This window comes from Lissotriton helveticus, chromosome 5_1, assembly GCF_964261635.1.
Source record: "Lissotriton helveticus chromosome 5_1, aLisHel1.1, whole genome shotgun sequence".
Lineage (NCBI taxonomy): Eukaryota > Metazoa > Chordata > Amphibia > Caudata > Salamandridae > Lissotriton > Lissotriton helveticus.
Genome location: NC_136065.1, coordinates 2108704242 through 2108727325, shown reverse-complemented (window position 1 = coordinate 2108727325; position 23084 = coordinate 2108704242). Strand labels below are relative to the sequence as shown.

General features: G+C 43.8%; 1 protein-coding gene across 1 annotated transcript in view; it reads left to right on the top strand.

Annotated features, from left to right (window-relative positions):
- LOC144756383 (zinc finger protein Gfi-1b-like) overlaps positions 1-20159 on the top strand; it is a 154224-nt gene extending 134065 nt beyond the window's left edge. The window contains exons 6-7 of the mRNA XM_078646163.1: positions 15035-15200; positions 19784-20159. Of these exons, the coding sequence (XP_078502289.1) occupies positions 15035-15200; positions 19784-19956 (339 nt within the window). The 3' untranslated portion in view covers positions 19957-20159. The remainder of the gene's footprint in view (positions 1-15034; positions 15201-19783) is intronic.
- The last annotated feature ends 2925 nt before the right edge of the window (positions 20160-23084 follow it).

Below are 23084 nucleotides of genomic sequence, written 5' to 3'. Positions count from 1 at the left end.
TGACTGACCACCCCTAGGTCTACCCCTCCTTCAGAGAAGGGACCGAGCGATGTCGAGAGGCCTCCGACGGGAGGGCCCTCTCCTAGAATCGTACAGCAGAGTAACCACACCACTACAAATATACACCACACGTAGATAGAGTTTTCAATCTTTATCGGGCAATTAGTATCGTTTCAATATATATTCAGCAGATCCCGAGATCTGGAAAGTCTCGTGGCAAGGGGCAAGGTAGCGGGACAGTCTTATAGATGGTCGGTTGCAAGGAGACCCTACGCACAGCTCTCAATCCTCGAGCTGGGGGGTTCCGGAAGGTTGGGCCGCGGCAGCGCCAGCAGGCTACAAGATGGTTCAGCGAGTGTGGACCGCGGCAGCGCCAGCAGGTTCCAAGATGGTTCAGCGAGTGTGGACCGCGGCAGCGCCAGCAGGCTCCAAGATGGTTCAGCGAGTGTGGGCCGCGGCAGCGCCAGCAGGCTCCAAAATGGTTCAGCGAGTGTGGACCGCGGCAGCGCCAGCAGGTTCCAAGATGGTTCAGCGAGTGTGGACCGCGGCAGCGCCAGCAGGTTCCGAGATGGTTCAGCGAGTGTGGACCGCGGCAGCGCCAGCAGGCTCCAAGATGGTTACAGCAAAGATGGACAAGAAAAGGCTTTTTCATTACGGCCCAAAATCTAGAGCTACTCTTTAAAGTTATGGGGTCCAGTATCTCGTTCCAGGCCACTTCCCTTAGGGATTCCTTACGTTTGGCTATATTAGATTTATATTCTTTCCGGCAAAGTTGTACGGTCGCCTGTTCTCTTGGTTTAGCTACTAAATCCAGCCTGAGGTTACTTGCTGCTTTAGTGCAGTCATGATTAAACCACTTTGGGCCCACATTAGCTTGATTTTTAGCTGGTGCCGACAGCAGCTTGGAGACCTTATCTGAGAGTCACTGAAACGCCCCGAGCACCTTTCTAGGCTGAGCACCTTCTTGGGTACAAGTATTAATTTCATCTTCGCATATGACTTTGATGTCTTTATGCAGCAGATCTGGAGTAATCTTGGACCATCTCTGTCTGCGTCGCCCATCAGTTGTGCTCAGTCTTCCCTGACTGGGATTCGGCCCTTCCTTAACTATCCAAGGTCCCAGCAGACGTACAGTGAGAGGGTTATGGTCGCTAAATTCACTCTCTTCAATAATTAAAGAATCCACAAAAGACTGCATAGATAAAGAAATTAGTACATAGTCAATGAAAGTTCTCCTCCCATGACCCTTAAAAGTAGGTGTCTCAAATCTTTTGACGGGATCCATCAAGGCCATAGTAGGTGTCACATCCAGATAATTCAGTAAATCATTAAAAAGCTCCCCCTCAATTGAGTGTTCTAGGTGTAAACCTTTAAATCGTACACAGTTTAGATCTGAGATACATTTGAATAAGGGGTCACCACAAGGGTGAACATAAGTCACCCATGATCATAAGGTTATGCAAGCTCTGTTTCATTGACATACTAATGAAGACATTCAAAGCAGATAAGTGACTAAAATCTGAGCACGAGTTAACTGAATTATAAAAATTTACCAGACCAGCCAGACAATTTTCTCCATTTAAAATTAAATCAAGAATACCAGGGTTAGCAGATGGTACTCTACGTACTTTACAAGTTAGTGCAACAGCAATGTATATAACCAACCCCCCCCCCCAGGTCTTCCCTTGTTGGTTGCAGTGGCTGGAACATAATATGCCTTCTACCCTTCTAAAAAGGGATTACATTCAATAGACCAAGTCTCCTGTAAACAAATTATAAAATACTGTTTAATGTAAGTAATCCAATTACAATCCTGCATTTTAGCACCTAAGCTGGCAATGTTCCAAGAGATTCCCAGGCATGCACAAACGTAACTAGCAAGTACACATGTAGATAGAATTATCTACAACAACATTAGACAACTGCTTTCTCCAATAAAATTGGTTTTAATTTCTTTCAAATATTCATAAGAAGTTCATACGATAAAAATGCATTACAATGTTCAGAGTCAATGCAAACTTCATTGTAACTATACATAATTTGTCATGGTTAAAATTTCAATAGACATTATAAAAACTGATGGTTTCCTGTCGACGCGTTTCGACACGTAAGTTGTGTCTTCTTCAGGACTGTACCATCGATATTCTGTAAGAATAATAATTATGGACATTTTTTACTTTATAGTTCTTTTCCTGGTAAAGCAGTTATTCAATCATTTATAACATGTTCGTTGTACCGCTAGTCATTCTTTCATACAAATTGATGTACCGCATTACTGCTCTAAATATCTATAGTGAACCCATTAACTATGTATATTGTCTCTATACACATAGGCGTCTTCAAAATAGGACATAAACATGCTTTAAAGTTAATAGCAGTATCAGCATTTGCTATTCAACATCATCAAAATAAAGCGTAATTATGCTTCATAGTTCTTCACATTGTTGGCATTTCTCATATACAATCCAGATTTTCTAGTTACCCTGGTAATTTGTTGAAAACTCAAAGACAAGTTTATGTCAGAACAGGCTGGCATGGGTACATACTATGCTGTATATATATTCTACTCAAACACAAAAGGCAGGGATTACCCATGGAGGAAAAACATATAGGTCTGCACAGTCGTGGATAGAGTTCTACCGACTGTACAGAGTAAGTCGTATTAATACCCGAATGCGTAATCGGTGCACTATCCCGCGGGAAGAATTATCCAGCGAAGCACTGCAAGGAATGCGCACTGATCTATTGGTGAATATGTGTTAGAGAGAATGACCCATGCATGTATACCTATCTCTGCATGTGTAAATCGATTCACACATATTGGTCTTGGCCTATTCCTATTTAGGAGACAAATACTACAAAAGTATATCAAGGCAGCTCGTCTGTCCCCTATATAAAGTGATTGCTTTCTAGTTCATTATTTACTCACATATACAAGAATCTCACCTTCTAGTATGTCAAAAAATGGCGTTGATATATGTTAGGTTTAATTTTCTAAAGGCGGGTTACCCAACGAAGTACTCCAGTCACAGGGATATAAAGACACTTAATATCTGGAATGGTATGAAAACAAAGGGTATCATTTAAGGTGTTCTAATTTAATTAGGACGACACAATTGCTTTACATTTTAGCACTGGGGCATGTTACCTTGGATTCGGTGACTCGTGACTGGTGGCATGTGCTATTTTGGTAATAGTTAAAACATCCTCTTTCCACTCTATGATATATCGGGACGCTGGGCACGCTGTAGACGCTGTAGAACGCTCGTATTGCCGACCCTGAAGTTAAGAACATTTACTATTATAGCGTGTATTTACTTTTCCCCATTATTCAGATTCTCGATGCTCTAATTTAATTAGGACGACACAATTGCTTTGCATTTTAGCACTGGGGCATGTTACCTTGGATTCGGTGACTCGTGACTGGTGGCATGTGCTATTATGGTAATAGTTAGAACATCCTCTTTCCACTCTATGATATATCGGGACGTTGGGCACGCTGTAGACGCTGTAGAATGCTCGTATTGCCGACCCTGAAGTTAAGAACATTTACTATTATAGCGTGTATTTACTTTCCCCCATTATTCAGATTAAAAAGCACGGCGATTCTTACCGAGTTGATTTTATTAGCCACACCTACTCAGAGGATTTGGTATAACCAATAGACGGACAAGGGGACGGCCAGACTTGACGGAACGAAGTTCGTCCGTTTCTTGGCGGATAAGATGAAAAGAACGCTCTGTGCTGAAACCGGCAGCTATAGGGATAGAGGCCTGATTTTAGAGAAGTGATATCTGTAGCCTACCCCCTTAAAATTGAAGGACATGTATACCGTGTGGACAATTCTTACCGGTAAAATTTTCCTAGATCTAGTTGGTTGTCTGGAGCGGTGCAGCGTGTAGGTTGATAGCGGTGACGTCTATCTGTATAATAAGGCAAGGGAAAGAGGGTGTCACCCGAACTGAGTTCACAGTCTATTTGTACACGGAAATAGTTAACGCTACTGAAGCCGTCCTACTCTTACCGTTCTCCCAGGTCTGTGAGTCGCGTATGCTGTCTTCCTTCGTTCGATCAAGGTTTGAGTCTGTGACTACCCAGGCCTTTTATATAAACGAACTAGCCATTGGTGGATACAATCCATTTTATTTAAAGGGATATAGCGCCTTTTACAAGGCGACGGTCGTTCTTAGCCTTGGACTTACAACTTAGCGGTGATAACACATGTATATAGATGTAGCCTGTTTTCTCATGAAGCAAATATAGCGTTATTTATCTAACCCTTAAGGGGTTTTCATGAGAACTTAATTTGTTTCTTTTATTTAGTCATGACATAAGTATTTTTTCCACATTGCGATTATATTGCGGTGTACATCAACATTGGTATGGAATGGTGGAGGGGGAGGGAGGGGGCGGGGGGGGTTATAATTGGAAGATACAAGGGGGACACACTTCATCTTTAAATCCAGCATGGATTTAAGACGAAAATCCCTCATAGATATCATTGAGTGTGTATGAAAAACAGTATTTGGGCTCCTGGACATCTCATTCGACAGTAGTTGGGCTACTATTTCTGTTAGAGGATGGCATTTGACCATGGTAGATCATTATTCAGGCCTTGAGAAAATGTCTTAAGCGAAAAAATCCAGAAGACTTCTTTCTTCTTTCTTATTTTATCGCCACCCGCATTATCGGGTGTGTGTATTTTCTCAAGAATGCGCCATCTGATGTCAGTTGGAGCATGGCGATATTCTATGTAATGACTCACTAAGGGAGATGTTAATTTCTTTGTCTTGATCGCTGATTTATGTTCCGTCAATCGTGTTTTGATCATACGGGCAGTTTCGCCAACATACCCTTTGTTGCACGGACATAAAATCAGATAGACAACATTGCTTGTCTTACAGGTCCAAAGTTCCCTTGCTGTTATTTTAAAATCATTATGTATTAGAGTATCTCCTGAGATGATTCCATCACAAGATAGGCATGTGCCACATCGAGAAGTGCCTTTAAAGGCATCAGTGCCTGTTATTGACTTCTGTATAAAGGGGGTTCTTGCCGTTGGGCTGTCAAAGCGCGATCTGACTATCAGATCTTTCAGATTCTTATTTCGCCGATGCGCATACATCGGTTTGGCAAGTTTCGGTCTGGATGGATCTGTGTTCAACAAGTGCCAGTTGGCATTGATAGTTTGTCTGATGGTAGCATTCAATGTGGAGTGCTTAGTAATACACACCAGTTTAGGTTCTTGTGTTGGTCTATTCTGTTTGAGGAGACTCTCTCGGTTGTAAAACCGGGCTCTCTTGTATGCTTCTCGCACCCGACGACGTGGGTATCCCCTATCTATGAATTTTTGTTTCATTTTTATAGATTGTTGGTCATAATCTCTAATGTTGGTGCAGTTTCTCCTTACACGCAAGAATTGGGAGAAGGGGATTCCATCTTTTTGGCACCTGGGGTGATAGCTGGAAAAGTGGAGGAGGGTGTTCCTCGCGGTAGATTTCGTGAATAGATCCACCTCCAGTTTGTTGGACTGATTTCTGATATATATATCCAGAAATTCAACCTGGGACTCATGTACATGTGCAGTGAACCGAAGGTTACTGTCAGCCATGTTAATCCATTGCAGGAATTCTCGTAGAGTCTGTTCCCCATTGGTCCAGATGAAAAAGATATCATCTATAAACCGGTACCAATGGGAAACAGACTCATAAAAGGGGGCCATTTCATTGAATATATGGTGAGCCTCAAAGAGGGCCATATATATATTTGCTATGGACAGAGCCATGGCTGCCCCCATGCTCACGCCCTTGATCTGCTGGTACATATGGTCACCAAACTGGAAGACATTTTCCTTCAGTACCAGGTTGAGGCATTCACAAATAAATTGTTTATTACATGGAATGCTATGTAAGTCGATGAACCACATGGTGGCCTCTACTGCTTCTGTTTGGGGGATGTTGCTATACAGAGCTTCAACATCAAGAGTGACTAATAGGTCACTATTGGTGTTGAAGGGAAGATGTTCTATCTTAGTGATGATCGCTCCAGTGTCTTTGATGTACGATGGAGACAATGATACGTATGGTCTCAGAATATTATCTAAATATTTTGAAATGGCCTCAGTGGGGGTGCCTATGGTGGATACAATGGGACGATAGGGTGGGTCTAGTTGGTCCTTATGCATTTTAGGCATCCCGTAGATGCATGCTATCTTTTTTTGTGATGTGTTGAGGAACTCATACTCCTTTTTATTTATTATGTTTTCCTGTAGGGCCTTGGTGGTGATTTTTTGGATTTTGTTGATTACTCTCATAGTAGGGTTGTTTGTTACTTTTTTATAGAAAAGGGGGTCATTCAACATCTTTAGCATGTTGGTTTCATACTGTGTTGAATCTATAAGAACAATGCCCCCTCCTTTGTCGCTACTCTTGATTACGACCGATTTGTTATTTTTTAAGTTATTTAAAGAGTCGTATTCATCTTTAGATATATTGTACCTAGGTTTGGGTATATATCTGAGAGCTTGTTCCAACTTGGTTATAACCACTTTTTCAAAAATAGCCACTTCTGGGCCTAATTGGTCCAAATTTGGGGTAAAGGTAGAGGGTAAGGCTACAATGTTATTGCTTCCCATGTCTATATCATTGTCAGATTTGTCCTGGAAGAATTTTTGAAGTCTTATCTTCCTGAAGAAAAAGTGTAAGTCCTGATGAAGTTCAAATGTATCTACATTTGTATGGGGGACGAAAGTAAGCCCTTTTGTTAGCAGGGATACATCTGATGTTTCCAGATGGTATTTGGAAAGGTTAAAGATGGGTATTAAATCCATTGTTTGTGGTATTGTTTGTGGTGTGTTTCTAGGTAGTTCTGGTGTTCTGGAGGATGTTGGTGTGTCTGATATTGACCTCGGGACTGGGGTTGGAACCGAACCCGTTGTCGGCCCGTCTTGCCCCGCGGTGGCCTAAAAAAGGCTGCCGAGTATTTTTTCGTCCCTGTTGGGGATTATATGGGCCGTCTTCCTGATAATTTGAATCTATGTCTGAATCCGGGTCGGAGGAATCGAAAAGTTATTTATTCTAGGTTGGTTATAGTTGGCTCCTCCTGAATACCGGTAAGAATTGTCCACACGGTATACATGTCCTTCAATTTTAAGGGGGTAGGCTACAGATATCACTTCTCTAAAATCAGGCCTCTATCCCTATAGCTGCCGGTTTCAGCACAGAGCGTTCTTTTCATCTTATCCGCCAAGAAACGGACGAACTTCATTCCGTCAAGTCTGGCCGTCCCCTTGTCCGTCTATTGGTTATACCAAATCCTCTGAGTAGGTGTGGCTAATAAAATCAACTCGGTAAGAATCGCCGTGCTTTTTAATCTGAATAATGGGGGAAAGTAAATACACGCTATAATAGTAAATGTTCTTAACTTCAGGGTCGGCAATACGAGCGTTCTACAGCGTCTACAGCGTGCCCAACGTCCCGATATATCATAGAGTGGAAAGAGGATGTTCTAACTATTACCATAATAGCACATGCCACCAGTCACGAGTCACCGAATCCAAGGTAACATGCCCCAGTGCTAAAATGCAAAGCAATTGTGTCGTCCTAATTAAATTAGAGCATCGAGAATCTGAATAATGGGGAAAAGTAAATACACGCTATAATAGTAAATGTTCTTAACTTCAGGGTCGGCAATACGAGCGTTCTACAGCGTCTACAGCGTGCCCAGCGTCCCGATATATCATATAGTGGAAAGAGGATGTTTTAACTATTACCAAAATAGCACATGCCACCAGTCACGAGTCACCGAATCCAAGGTAACATGCCCCAGTGCTAAAATGTAAAGCAATTGTGTCGTCCTAATTAAATTAGAACACCTTAAATGATACCCTTTGTTTTCATACCATTCCAGATATTAAGTGTCTTTATATCCCTGTGACTGGAGTACTTCGTTGGGTAACCCGCCTTTAGAAAATTAAACCTAACATATATCAACGCCATTTTTTGACATACTAGAAGGTGAGATTCTTGTATATGTGAGTAAATAATGAATTAGAAAGCAATCACTTTATATAGGGACAGACGAGCTGCCTTGATATACTTTTGTAGTATTTGTCTCCTAAATAGGAATAGGCCAAGACCAATATGTGTGAATCGATTTACACATGCAGAGATAGGTATACATGCATGGGTCATTCTCTCTAACACATATTCACCAATAGATCAGTGCGCATTCCTTGCAGTGCTTCGCTGGATAATTCTTCCCGCGGGATAGTGCACCGATTACGCATTCGGGTATTAATACGACTTACTCTGTACAGTCGGTAGAACTCTATCCAGGACTGTGCAGACCTATACGTTTTTCCTCCATGGGTAATCCCTGCCTTTTGTGTTTGAGTAGAATATATATACAGCATAGTATGTACCCATGCCAGCCTGTTCTGACATAAACTTGTCTTTGAGTTTTCAACAAATTACCAGGGTAACTAGAAAATCTGGATTGTATATGAGAAATGCCAACAATGTGAAGAACTATGAAGCATAATTACGCTTTATTTTGATGATGTTGAATAGCAAATGCTGATACTGCTATTAACTTTAAAGCATGTTTATGTCCTATTTTGAAGACGCCTATGTGTATAGAGACAATAGACATAGTTAATGGGTTCACTATAGATATTTAGAGCAGTAATGCGGTACATCAATTTGTATGAAAGAATGACTAGCGGTACAACGAACATGTTATAAATGATTGAATAACTGCTTTACCAGGAAAAGAACTATAAAGTAAAAAATGTCCATAATTATTATTCTTACAGAATATCGATGGTACAGTCCTGAAGAAGACACAACTTACGTGTCGAAACGCGTCGACAGGAAACCATCAGTTTTTATAATGTCTATTGAAATTTTAACCATGACAAATTATGTATAGTTACAATGAAGTTTGCATTGACTCTGAACATTGTAATGCATTTTTATCGTATGAACTTCTTATGAATATTTGAAAGAAATTAAAACCAATTTCTTTGGAGAAAGCAGTTGTCTAATGTTGTTGTAGATAATTCTATCTACATGTGTACTTGCTAGTTACGTTTGTGCATGCCTGGGAATTTTTGTTTACGTATATTCTCTACCCTGACCCAGGATTGCTATTCGCACCAGGGGGCTCCTGTTATTTTACATAATGTTCCAAGAGATTACATTGTTAGAGGTCCTCTTGCCCAAGGTAGCTTCTGTAGCTCCCAGATCAATCGATCTCTCCAGTCCCTGTTCTCCGGGGCACTCAAGTCAATCACATGCTTCTAGACCTGATAAAAGTTCAAATCTGTTTTGGGTTGGGACACCGAACCCGTTCCTACAGTGGTTGCCAAGATTGTTAAGTTGTAACCTTGGTGGCGGATAGCTGGTAAGGGGTCTCGCCCTTGAATTATCTCTTGTGCGCCAATTACCTCCCTGGCTAGGGCGTGTCAGGCCTCTCCCAAAAGCGGGCCTGTAGAAAAAGCCTAGAGGGAATAATTCAATTGCAGTACCAGTCATCCGCTGATGACATTGTCCGTAGGATAGTAATTGGCCAGCAGTGGAAGGGTTATCGAAATTAACAATGATACAGTCCCCACTCCCATTTTTGTTTGTGCTGCCAATTCAGCTGACCCTACGTAACATTAATATGTTATTTGCGACATTCATCCTCCCTAGGCGGTTTTGATTAAGCCAGTAGGTTGTTTTGTTTCATAGTTGCTCATAGCTCTCTGACTCCCCGTGTGGGAGAGCAGGAGCAATCCCCAATATAATGACATATGGGGTCACCTCTGGGGGTAAATAAATGACTATGGAGCGGCGGGTCGCACTGACTCTTTCGTCCAGTCTCGGTTGGGGGTCGGGTAAGGGCATATCCCTCCTAGTGCTTGCCTGTTGTGAGGTAGAAATAGTCGCATCAGCAGGACCTGGAGAGCTTAGGTTATTAATTTCTGGAGCAGTCGGATTGATGCTACTGCTGAGTGTCTTGGATTTACTGCTAGTGGTAGAAGGAGGATTTGCTATGTTAGTAGTGGGAGCTGTAACCGCTGTTTGCTTTCCATTCCCCATGGACGTTTCCAGGAGCAGAAGCCTGGATTCTATCCCAGTAAGCTTCAGTATAATTGGTGCCAACAGCGTTTGCATAATACCTTCTAGTTTCCCCCAGAACTCTCCCCCAGTCAAATTACAAATCTGTGCTATTCCGTCGCATTGTACGTTTCGGGTGAGACCACTGTTGGTTTTTCCCCCGGTGGCATGGATATCTGCTACCGTTATAAACTCACTACCTGTAGCTACGCGGCTCTGTTTAGGCACCCTGCTATTTTTTAGGGAAGTGGGTTTTTTCGAGCAGTTCAAGACTGGCTTTTCTGTTTTGCCCTTAGTCTAGGTTTTACCGGGCTCAGGGCCTGTACCAATAATTAGGTTATCATTTATTGAGGAAGTGTCACTGTCTGGCTGCATCACCGTTAGTTGGCCAGGTGGGGGTTTGTTAGTGACTCATTACTCAATAAAGCAGGGGAGGCTATTACTCGTCCAAAAAGAGGGTCCCTAGAGAGCCTAGGCTCATCAGGGAGATTTCTTTATTGACGACTGACTCGGCCCTAGTCAGGTAGGCATCTAGGGTCCCAATCATCCCCGCTGTACCAGTGTCTTTCTCTTTGCGTGGTGCCATATTGGGCTCCTCAACCAAAGAAGCAAATAATTTACCGTTTAAGAGAGCTTAAACCACACAGAAAATAAGTGTAGAAACAAACACAATAGTATTTACACCATCTGGATTGAGACCACCCAAATCGATTGTTTATAGTTCCTGTTAACCTTGAAAATGAGATGTTATTTCCGTAAGTTCTTTGTGCCTTTAGAGACCTAGCCGGGGAAAAAACACTCAATGTCAATGTAAGTCGAGTTTTAACACTAACAGGAAAAGCGTCCAAGCGATCCCACTTAGCTAAATGTCACTTAATCAAGTTGCGACTATGCCTACTCACAGCGTTTCTTACAGTAACTTTTACTTTTAAGGGGGGTGGCCCAGCCCAGCCTCTTCTGGCCCCTGATGGCCACAGATGGTCCCCCCCTTGTCCCGGGCTCCTCCCAGGCTCGCCCGCGCGTGTCCCGCGATGCGGGAGGAGCAGCTCTCCTTTAGGCGCCTCCGGGCGCGGAAGTGGGCGGTGGTAGGCGTCCCCCAGCAGGCAGGGAAGGAACGCTGGGAGCCGTAGTCTTTCTCCCCTCTCGGCGGGCGCGTTGTTCCTGCAGCGGCAGCGGGGGAGAAATCGCGGCTTCAGCAGACCCCCTGGACGGCGGTCTGGGCAGGCGAGTATGCGGGTGCCACACAAAATGGCCCCAAAGCGTTATGAGAGCCCCCTTACAGCCTTTCCTTTTACACTACCAGATCTTCTTCAAGATTGTCACTGTATAAAATCCTCTTACTTTGCAATCAAACAAAGAAAATTAAACACCAATCTCCATGTTAAAAGAATAAGCAGCACTTTGTCATAAAACAGAGCCTGACATTTGACCTCTGTTTTTGAAGCACAACAAATGTGATGTGGTACAAAAACACAAAATGTAAAGGCATCTTTATTGCTCATTCTGTTTCTTATCTCCAGCATGGTTATAATGGAGGTGCTGCAGCAACCCCTTCACCCCTGCTTCCAGCACCTATGCTCTTGTCTGGTCTTGTCTTGCTGGAATTATGCGATTGTGGGGCTGCAGTGTTTGTGGCATAATTATACATTTGCTGCATTTGCCACCTAATCCATCATCTTCTGCGTAATCTGCAGGTTTGAACGAAAACAAAATACTTCTTGGTCAAATGGTTCAAGAGTTACTAAAAATGCAGCCACATGTCTGCCGGCAGAAGAAGGCCCTTTGCAAAGGTTGACTGGTCACCTTTCTGTTGTTGGTAGCTATTTCGGGATATTAAACTGGTACTAAAGAGGTGCACTCAATGCCCAAACAGTGTAAAAGTGAAAGTAATACTATAGCAAAATGTGGCGCATTACGCCACATAATTTGCCTATTCTTGCCGCACAATAAACGTAAGCCTGCCGCATAATTTGGTCCTCCTCTGCCACATAATTCCACTGTCCATGGTTATAGGGTGTCGTCTAAGCAGATTAATGCAGAAGCGTCATGGCGCTGTAGGCCATGTAATCGTGGCTTTCCTTACAGCCTGGTCTGAGCACAGAAGATCACCTGAGACCTGCCCAGCGGCTGCACAACTTTGTTTGTGGATCTGTCTAGACCAGAGCCCCACCTGCACTGTAGGTAAATGTAAATACAATGTTGTATTTGTAAAGCGCACGGCTGCCCACGCGACGGGGCGTCCCGGCGCTGCACTCAAACCGCTGTGGAACCCTTCCTGGCTTTCCCTGTGAGGTGTCCACTCCTGGGCACCCCCCAAGGTGAAGCCAGGCATCCCAGCGCTGTTGGGGCCGTTGTGGAGATTAAGCAAGCTATTGCCCAGAGTCAGAGTGGGACTCCAAGATTGGAATAGGCACCGAGGCGAGAATTATCAGGTCCGGGGAGATTGAGTCCAAGAGCCGCCGAGGCGGGAATTGAACCCTGGTCCCGGGACAGACCTCTGCATCAGGGTCTGCCGCTCTAACCCTTGAGCCACACTTCTCCACAATGTTTGCTGCACATGGATTCTGTCCACATTCTGGAGCCATCCCTGCTCCCCTTGGTTTGTTCAACCTTGGGGTGCCTTACAATCTCACAAGCCTTGCCCTGCTTCCCCGGGGATGCGCATCACAGAGCCAGGCTGGACCAGAGTCTGAGAAGAAGGGCAGAAACAGATGCTCTCCACCTTGGACCCACCCAAGAGCCAGCAGTCGGTCCATGTCTGGACATCTGGAAAGCTCTGCTGCACCAGGACCTCTGACCAGGAGCAGATGCTGGGAGTGGTTTTGTCCTGTGTCTGGGAAGAAGGCTAGGGGTGTGGTTGAAACACTGCCTGGGAGCCTTAGTGGAAGCAGCTGAGGTTGTACTGCCCAGCGAGAGGGCAGTACAACCTCAGCTGCCATGGGTAGTGGCTGACCTCTACCCAAGAGGACACGCCACAAGGTCCAGGTGCCAGAGCCCTGGGTGTAGGGGGCAGCTGGCAGTGACTGGTGCCTGTGGATGCCAGTTGTGTGGGCGCTCCATGTACCTCAACCAGGGGATTATAAGCGCGCTACTCACCCGTGAGGATCTCAAGGTGCTGGGGGAGGGGGATCCGCAGGTCAGTTTAGCCAAAGAGCCAGGTCTTGAGGGTCTACCTGGATGTTTGACTGTGACCGTCTGTTCCCAACATACAGTTTGGGGAGATGTTGTGGTTCGAGCCCATTTGAGGCAGGAACCGAGCTCTGCTGACCTGTGCCCGGTGCCTACCATTGTCACCAAGTGCCAGAGCCAAGAATCACTATTAACTGGACACTGGAACTTTCACCTTTCACCAGTCTCGTGGTACCCTGAGCCCATGAAGAGCCTGTGATGGGAACCAGTGTTCCCTTTAGGTGGGTTAAGAACGAGCCATTACCCTGCGTGTATCATTGTGTATTTATGCTGCAAAAAATTCATATATGAATGGTCGTTCTTAGAACTTATGGAAACCTTGTATATAACTGTTCACCTTGTAACTCACATTTAGGTTCCATTTTTCACTTGGGGACACAATGCACAAATGTTAGCTTATTTGAATTTTAAAAAAAAGTGTACGTATATTTTTTTGTTTCTTCTAAAAATCATAAAATATGGTATATTGAACTTTCAGTGTAAATGGTTTCTTACCCTCTGACAATACTGTACCCTTTATATTGCGATTGTGCCTATCTATTGCTTAAATCAGTTGCATTAGACCACAATAGCGTTCTCCGGCACATGGGAAGGTGGGAGATTGTTTGAGGTGTATCTTGCTGTGACAAGTCGAAATATAAGCTATGTTACATTCTTCTTCATAACTCTGTTTATCAGTCTTTGTTGTCTTGTCTGATGTAATGCCAGCATCATTGTATAGGTTCTTTCAATAAATTGAACCAGATGTATCCACAGGATTACTCAAATATAATCACCGATTTTCATACAAATAAAAGAATGTGGTCAAGAGAAGAAGTACACAGCAAAGAAAGATTATGTTTCAAATTTTTGTATTAAGATCAATCATAGAGAAAATTTCATGGGGACAAAACATAGAACAAAACTTTCACATAAAAGTCATGAAAAGCAGTATATCTGAATCAACTGGTCATTTCATAACAATCCATCAACTTCATTAATACATCATGTTAATGAAGTTGATGGATTGTTATGAAATGACCAGTTGATTCAGATATACTGCTTTTCATGACTTTTATGTGAAAGTTTTGTTCTATGTTTTGTCCCCATGAAATTTTCTCTATGATTGATCTTAATACAAAAATTTGAAACATAACCTTTCTTTGCTGTGTACTTCTTCTCTTGACCACATTCTTTTATTTGTATGAAAATCTGTGATTATATTTGAGTAATCCTGTGGATACATCTGGTTCAATTTATTGAAAGAACCTACGAATAACTATTATATATACCCCCACTGATCTATAAACTAAATCCCTTGTAGCCACCCCTTACTTGAACTAACTACTGCCCAAGCCTACAAGGGTATATTGGTCTCCCACGTCCTTTGAGAGCATCATTGTATGTCACGCTAATGAGGGCAAAATCGCGACATACAAAGCTATCCTAGCTTAGCTATCGATTCCAAGAATATAGTGAACGTACGCATTCATAGGTAAGTATTGATTCACTTTTGTTAACACCACATCTACGTACCTTGAAGATATACGTATCCTCAGGGTACATGTGTGCACCTTCACAATATGTTAGCATTCAATATTCAGGCCACAATTTTCTGTAAATCCATATTTCGCCCATGGTATCCCAGTAGTATACTCCCGCAAGGTGTCCGGCAAGTCACTTTGTTGAAGACTTGTGAGGATTAGGTTTACAAAAGTTGATAAAAAGTTAAACCTGTGCATTGGGGTCTTATCCCCCTCCAGGAGCGAAGCTTCGAGTGCAAGATGTGCGGTAAGACCTTCAAGCGGTCGTCCACGCTGTCCACCCACCTCCTGATCCATTCGGACACCCGGCCCTACCCATGCCAGTTCTGTGGCAAGCGCTTCCACCAGAAGTCCGACATGAAGAAACACACGTACATCCACACAGGTAAGGACCTGCCAAGTGGGTACTGGAGCCTGGGGTCCAGAATGGCATTTGTAGGAAGGTATGTGTATTGGACTGCTGGTGACCTGTTCTTATTTGAAGGATGGTCTGTGTGTTGGACTTCAGGTGTCCTGTTTGTGTTTGAAGGAGGGTCTGTGTGTGTTGGACTTCAGGTGTCCTGTTTGTGTTTGAAGGAGGGTCTGTGTGTTGGACTGCAGGTGACCTGTTTGTGTTTGAAGGTGGGTCTGTGTATTGGACTGCTGGTGACCTGTTCGTATTTGAAGTAGAGTCTGTGTGTTGGACTGCTGGTGACCTGTTCTTATTGGAAGGATGGTCTGTGTGTTGGACTTTGGGTGACCTGTTTGTGTTTGAAGGAGGGTCTGTGTGTTGGACTTTGGGTGACCTGTTTGTATTTGAAGGAGGGTCTGTGTGTTGGACTGCAGTTGACCTGTTTGTATTTGAAGGATGGTCTGTGTGTTGGACTGCTGGTGACCTGTTTGTGTTTGAAGGGAGGTCTGTGCGTTGGACTTTGGGTGACCTGTTTGTATTTGAAGGAGGGTCGGTGTGTTGGACTTTGGGTGACCTGTTTGTATTTGAAGGAGGGTCTGTGTGTTGGACTGCAGGTGACCTGTTTGTATTTTAAGGAGGGTCTGTGTGTTGGACTTTGGGTGACCTGTTTGTATTTGAAGGAAGGTATGTGTGTTGGACTTTGGGTGACCTGTTTGTATTTGAAGGAAGGTATGTGTGTTGGACTTTGGGTGACCTGTTTGTATTTTAAGGAGGGTCTGTGTGTTGGACTGCAGGTGACCTGTTTGTATTTGAAGGTGGGTCTGTGTGTTGGACTTTGGGTGACCTGTTTGTATTTGAAGGAGGGTCTGTGTGTTGGACTGCAGGTGACCTGTTTGTATTTTAAGGAGGGTCTGTGTGTTGGACTTTGGGTGACCTGTTTGTATTTGAAGGAAGGTATGTGTGTTGGACTTTGGGTGACCTGTTTGTATTTGAAGGAAGGTATGTGTGTTGGACTTTGGGTGACCTGTTTGTATTTTAAGGAGGGTCTGTGTGTTGGACTTTGGGTGACCTGTTTGTATTTGAAGGTGGGTCTGTGTGTTGGACTTTAGGTGACCTGTTTGTATTTGAAGGAGGGTCTGTGTGTTGGACTGCAGGTGACCTGTTTGTATTTGAAGGTGGGTCTGTGTGTTGGACTTTGGGTGACCTGTTTGTATTTGAAGGAGAGTCTGTGTCTTGGACTGCAGGTGACCTGTTTGTATTTGAAGGAGGATCGGTGTGTTGGACTTTGGGTGACCTGTTTGTATTTGAAGGAGGGTCTGTGTGTTGGACTGCAGGTGACCTGTTTGTATTTTAAGGAGGGTCTGTGTGTTGGACTTTGGGTGACCTGTTTGTATTTGAAGGAAGGTATGTGTGTTGGACTTTGGGTGACCTGTTTGTATTTGAAGGAAGGTATGTGTGTTGGACTTTGGGTGACCTGTTTGTATTTTAAGGAGGGTCTGTGTGTTGGACTTTGGGTGACCTGTTTGTATTTGAAGGAAGGTATGTGTGTTGGACTTTAGGTGACCTGTTTGTATTTGAAGGAGAGTCTGTGTGTTGGACTGCAGGTGACCTGTTTGTATTTGAAGGATGGTCTGTGTGTTGGACTTTGGGTGACCTGTTTGTATTTGAAGGAGGGTCTGTGTGTTGGACTGCAGGTGACCTGTTTGTATTTGAAGGAGGGTCTGTGTGTTGGACTGCAGGTGACCTGTTTGTATTTGAAGGTGGGTCTGTGTGTTGGACTGCAGGTGACCTGTTTGTATTTGAAGGAAGGTATGTGTGTTGGACTTTAGGTGACCTGTTTGTATTTGAAGGAAGGTATGTGTGTTGGACTTTGGGTGACCTGTTTGTATTTGAAGGAAGGTATGTGTGTTGGACTTTAGGTGACCTGTTTGTATTTTAAGGAGGGTCTGTGTGTTGGACTGCAGGTGACCTGTTTGTATTTGAAGGTGGGTCTGTGTGTTGGACTTTAGGTGACCTGTTTGTATTTGAAGGAGAGTCTGTGTCTTGGACTGCAGGTGACCTGTTTGTATTTGAAGGAAGGTATGTGTGTTGGACTTTAGGTGACCTGTTTGTGTTTGAAGGTGGGTCTGTGTCTTGGACTGCAGGTGACCTGTTTGTATTTGAAGGAGGATCGGTGTGTTGGACTTTGGGTGACCTGTTTGTATTTGAAGGAGGGTCTGTGTGTTGGACTGCAGGTGACCTGTTTGTATTTGAAGGTGGGTCTGTGTGTTGGACTGCAGGTGACCTGTTTGTATTTGAAGGAAGGTATGTGTGTTGGACTTTAGGTGACCTGTTTGTGTTTGAAGGTGGGTCTGTGTCTTGGACTGCAGGTGACCTGTTTGTATTTGAAGGAGGATCGGTGTGTTGGACTTTGGGTGACCTGTTTGTATTTGAAGGAGGGTCTGTGTGTTGGACTGCAGGTGACCTGTTTGTATTTGAAGGTGGGTCTGTGTGTTGGACTGCAGGTGACCTGTTTGTATTTGAAGGAGGGTCGGTGTGTTGGACTGCAGGTGACCTGTTTGTATTTGAAGGAGGGTCTGTGTGTTGGACTGCAGGTGACCTGTTTGTATTTTAAGGAGGGTCTGTGTGTTGGACTTTGGGTGACCTGTTTGTATTTTAAGGAAGGTATGTGTGTTGGACTTTGGGTGACCTGTTTGTATTTGAAGGAAGGTATGTGTGTTGGACTTTGGGTGAGCTGTTTGTATTTTAAGGAGGGTCTGTGTGTTGGACTTTGGGTGACCTGTTTGTATTTGAAGGAAGGTATGTGTGTTGGACTTTAGGTGACCTGTTTGTATTTGAAGGAGAGTCTGTGTGTTGGACTGCAGGTGACCTGTTTGTATTTGAAGGATGGTCTGTGTGTTGGACTTTGGGTGACCTGTTTGTATTTGAAGGAGGGTCTGTGTGTTGGACTGCAGGTGACCTGTTTGTATTTGAAGGTGGGTCTGTGTGTTGGACTTTGGGTGACCTGTTTGTATTTGAAGGAAGGTATGTGTGTTGGACTTTAGGTGACCTGTTTGTATTTGAAGGAAGGTATGTGTGTTGGACTTTAGGTGACCTGTTTGTATTTGAAGGTGGGTCTGTGTGTTGGACTTTGGGTGACCTGTTTGTATTTGAAGGATGGTCTGTGTGTTGGACTTTAGGTGACCTGTTTGTATTTGAAGGAGGGTCTGTGTGTTGGACTGCAGGTGACCTGTTTGTATTTGAAGGTGGGTCTGTGTGTTGGACTGCAGGTGACCTGTTTGTATTTGAAGGAGGGTCTGTGTGTTGGACTGCAGGTGACCTGTTTGTATTTGAAGGAGAGTCTGTGTGTGGGACTTTGGGTGACCTGTTTGTATTTGAAGGAGAGTATGTGTGTTGGACTGCAGGTGACCTGTTTGTATTTGAAGGAGAGTCTGTGTGTTGGACTGCAGGTGACCTGTTTGTATTTGAAGGTGGGTCTGTGTGTTGGACTGCAGGTGACCTGTTTGTATTTGAAGGAGGGTCTGTGTGTTGGACTGCAGGTGACCTGTTTGTATTTGAAGGAGAGTCTGTGTGTGGGACTTTGGGTGACCTGTTTGTATTTGAAGGAGAGTCTGTGTGTTGGACTGCAGGTGACCTGTTTGTATTTGAAGGAGAGTCTGTGTGTGGGACTTTGGGTGACCTGTTTGTATTTGAAGGAGAGTCTGTGTGTTGGACTGCAGGTGACCTGTTTGTATTTGAAGGAGAGTCTGTGTGTTGGACTGCAGGTGACCTGTTTGTATTTGAAGGAGAGTCTGTGTGTTGGACTGCAGGTGACCTGTTTGTATTTGAAGGAGAGTCTGTGTGTTGGACTGCAGGTGACCTGTTTGTATTTGAAGGAGGGTCTTTGTGTTGGATGTCAGGATGTGTCCTTTTCATTTTGAATTAGGGTCTGCTTGGTGACGTATAAGTTGACTTATATTTACTTAAAGCTGACCTACAAATTGGAGTGTAGTAGAAGTTTGATATTTGAAACGGGTGTTGATGTTGGAGCACAGGTTTACGTTTGGCTTCTGGAAGACCTGGGTACTGGATCTTAGGTTAGCTTTTGTTTTTTGAAGGTTTCTGTCTTGCAGAGCTGTTTATTTTTGGTACTGGGTGAGGGTCCTTGAGGGGAGCCACATGTTGATTTTTAGTCTGTTATAAAGGTTTGGCTGTTGGGTGTCAGCTAATTCTGTCCTTGGTGTATTGGGAGACTCTTTTGATGGCAGTGTGTGATTGATTGGACTTTGGTGGTGGTTCCTGCTTTAACCAGGGTCAGTGAAGATGTCTCAGAATGGAAGCCATATGAACTCTCCTCTTGGTCAGGAAAGGACAGTGGAAAAGTGGTCTGGGTTATTTTGGCAATGAATGACCCTCTTCTTCGGTCGCCTAGGCCGGTTCTTGTAAAGGTCCATTTCAGCTCCAACCACAGCATCAGTGTTTTTGGGTGGGTGAGGCTTGGGGTGTTTTAGTAGGTGAGTGCTCAAGTTATCAGGCTCTTCTTCCTTGTTTTGGAGCCCACCACCCTGATCTGATCTCTTTCCTGCCTTGTGTTTCAGGGGAGAAGCCTCACAAATGCCAAGTCTGTGGCAAAGCCTTCAGCCAGAGCTCCAACCTCATCACACACAGCCGGAAGCACACCGGGTTCAAGCCCTTCACCTGTGAATTGTGCGGCAAGGGCTTCCAGCGGAAGGTGGACCTCAGGCGCCACCGCGAGAGCCAGCATGGCTGAAGCAGTGCCTGGTGGTCTACCGGAGAAGAACCACCATGGCTTAAGGTGCAACTGGCAGCCAGGGCAGAGCCAGCACTGGTGAATGTGGGCCCAGAGCAGATAAACGCGTGACTGGAGGCACTGGGAAAGCCAACACAAAGGAACTTTTCAGAGCCAACTCATTGAATGTTTCAGTGTGGATACATGTGCATCAAGCGGTGTTAGGGGAGTCGTACTAGTGGACACATGCCCGGCAGCCAGGCCTAACCCTCTTTGCACTAATAGACAGACTTCTGAAGACCAAAAGCAAGAAGTGGCAGTGTCTGAGGTTGTGATGCAGAGACTGGAGTAGGGGCCGAGACTTGAGGGGTATACCGCCCAAAACATGAACACACACGTGCACGCGCACACACACACTCTCTCTGTTTCATGTCATTGTGAGTTTGGTTAAAGAGTGGGCACCAGGTTTGGGTCTGACTGGAGCCCGAACCCCCTGATACCCAACCAGTTCATCCAAGGCCCATTGAGGAACTGGAAAACCAGAGTTTTATCTTTTTCTACATGCTTCACAGGGTCCTGCAGCAGACATTTCTGTGCTTAGTGGTTTCACTTTCATGATTAACACTAGTGACTTGGGCTACTTTAAGTGCCAGGTGTGAGTATAGTAGGGATAGGTTCTGCTGGGACATGCACACACAAACAGCAGGGGTCTCTGGTGACACTGCCACTCTACCACAACAGACTGCAAGCTCCCATCACAGTTCACTTCAGAGACAAAAACAGTCCTAGGACAAACAATAGGAAAAGGCTGCTGCCATCCCAAAGCAAGGGAGTGAAAATGCAGAATATTTGAACATAAGTGCCAGCAAGTGACTTGTTCTATTTTCGGATGTAAACGCAACTATACATGCATTTACCACGCATGCCTTTACTCCGCAGTCATTACCCCAACTGCGACGCTCCATGCATTCCTCTACCACGCAAGTCATTACAACAACTTCACTTAGGGGGGCACTGGACTTTGGAATACTATAAATTACTATTCTAACTTCAGTCGGTGTATCAGTAGGGAAGGTGTTGGACTTAAAATCCAACACCAGTCCAACGACAGACGCCTAAAGCAAGTCATTGTAACGGCTTGCGTGGTAAAGCAACACATGGTAACGCCGAAGTTGGGGTAGTGACTGCGGAGTAGAGCAGTTTGTGGTTCTACCTGCGGTGTAAAGGATGTTTCCCTTTATATTTTTCCTCCTTAGAGTCCATTCCTAAGTTTCAGTTCTAAATGAAAAATAAATGAAAAGTGCACGAAAACTGCAACTGTTTTTCCAAAGGTACATTCACTAGAGTGATTCTGCATTTCATTAGGGCTCCGTATAGTTACTGAGGTGAGCTTTATACCTACCTCCTTAAGGGATGCACTTTTCATTTTCACCAGGAGGGACCAAAGCTTGCACTGTTGATGCTGCTGTGAAGTGCTGTCCACTTAGTGTCGTTCAGGTGCTCCCCGAACATGAATTTGTTCTTTCTACTCAGGCACAATCTATACATAAGTCTGAATGTGCTTAAAGTGTTTTTCTCTTCAGAGGCAGTTTTTACTATTTATTAATTTAGAGGTGGAGCACTTATAATGTAGGTGAATGTCAGGCTTTGGGAAATGTGATGCAAGCAACATTGTTAAGTGTGTACTTTAAGGTGACTTATGAAAAACCACATGTAAGGATAGTGCTCAGGAACTGTGTTCATCTCATAAAGGATGTATGACGTTACAACGCAGGCTATTACAACGCCTGCCTTTACAACGCGGTTTTTACATCGCAATCCATTACAACGCATAGTGCTTTTGGGTGTTGGATAGTGAATAGTTTAATTTACTATTCCAACTCCAGTCCCCGTGGACACTAGGGAAGGTTATTGGATAGTAAATTAACCTATTCCCTATCCTAGAGCGCCCCCCAGCGCAATGCGTTGTAATGGTTTGCGTTGTAATGACCGCGTTGTAATGGTAGAGCGTTGTTAAAGTTTCGTTGTAAAGGTTGTTTACCTCTCATAAAGCAGGACTTCCAAACATTTGTTAACACAGACTCACTTTTTAGAACGACAAACCTTCACCAACCACCTAGCTTTAATGGACATGGAGTGGGTGATTTTTTAATGCAAATGTAATAAAGCATTGTGTGGCAGAACACTGTCATTACAGACAGAATATTTTCTATTGTCGTTACCAACTAATTGTGCCCAGAAATACAGCTTTACTGATAAAACTATACAGCACACAAATGATAGAGTGTGTGGATCGGGTTTCAGTGAATATTTATTATTTGTGAATCACCAAGTAAATTGTCTTGATTTGTTTTGAACCTATTAAAGTCTTTGCTTCATCACATTTCACAGTTACAATTACAAAAAAAAATTGTTTCAGTTTGCTTTCCTAATTGTTGAATGTGTACAGTTCATTTAAAGGTATTTACACTTTGTTATGTGTTACAAAACATTACATCCTACAGCCTTATCTTTCACACTCCCTCTCCTTCAGCAAGATTGTCACATAATACACTTTACTTTTCTTTATCTCACTGTAAAGTGAGAGCAGTTTCTAAGCCCCAACGCCCATGTTAAAAAACAAAAACAGAAGCAGCCATTTGTCAGAATACATGGCCTGACATTTGACCTCTGTTTATGAAGAGCAGCAAATGTGACAAGAATAATACAGAATTTAAAGGTATGTTTATTTATTGCCAGAAGTAGCGGAAGTGACCTCACATACCCTTTGACCTTAACAACATCACAGGTAGTGATATCATATGACTTTTGACTCTGCTTTTATAATCGGGAAGGCTTCTCACAAGACCCTAAAATCACAACCATTGTCATAGGTGAAGTTCTGCGATAACTGTGTGATTAGTATAACAGCATAAAACAAACAAATATTTAGATTAGATACCGCATATATTATGGTGCGCACTTGATCTTTGAAAGTTCTAGGTCACAATTTTTGCCCTTGATTTGAATGAGTGAACAAAGTGAGTAAGTCAGTCATTTTTTGGGGGGTTCTCCTCCCAAGAAAAAGTTGAAAAGAATGGGGAAAAATTGTGAATTTTAAAGCGCAATTTTCACATGCATTTGCTAAAATGCCATAGGCGCTGAAAGGG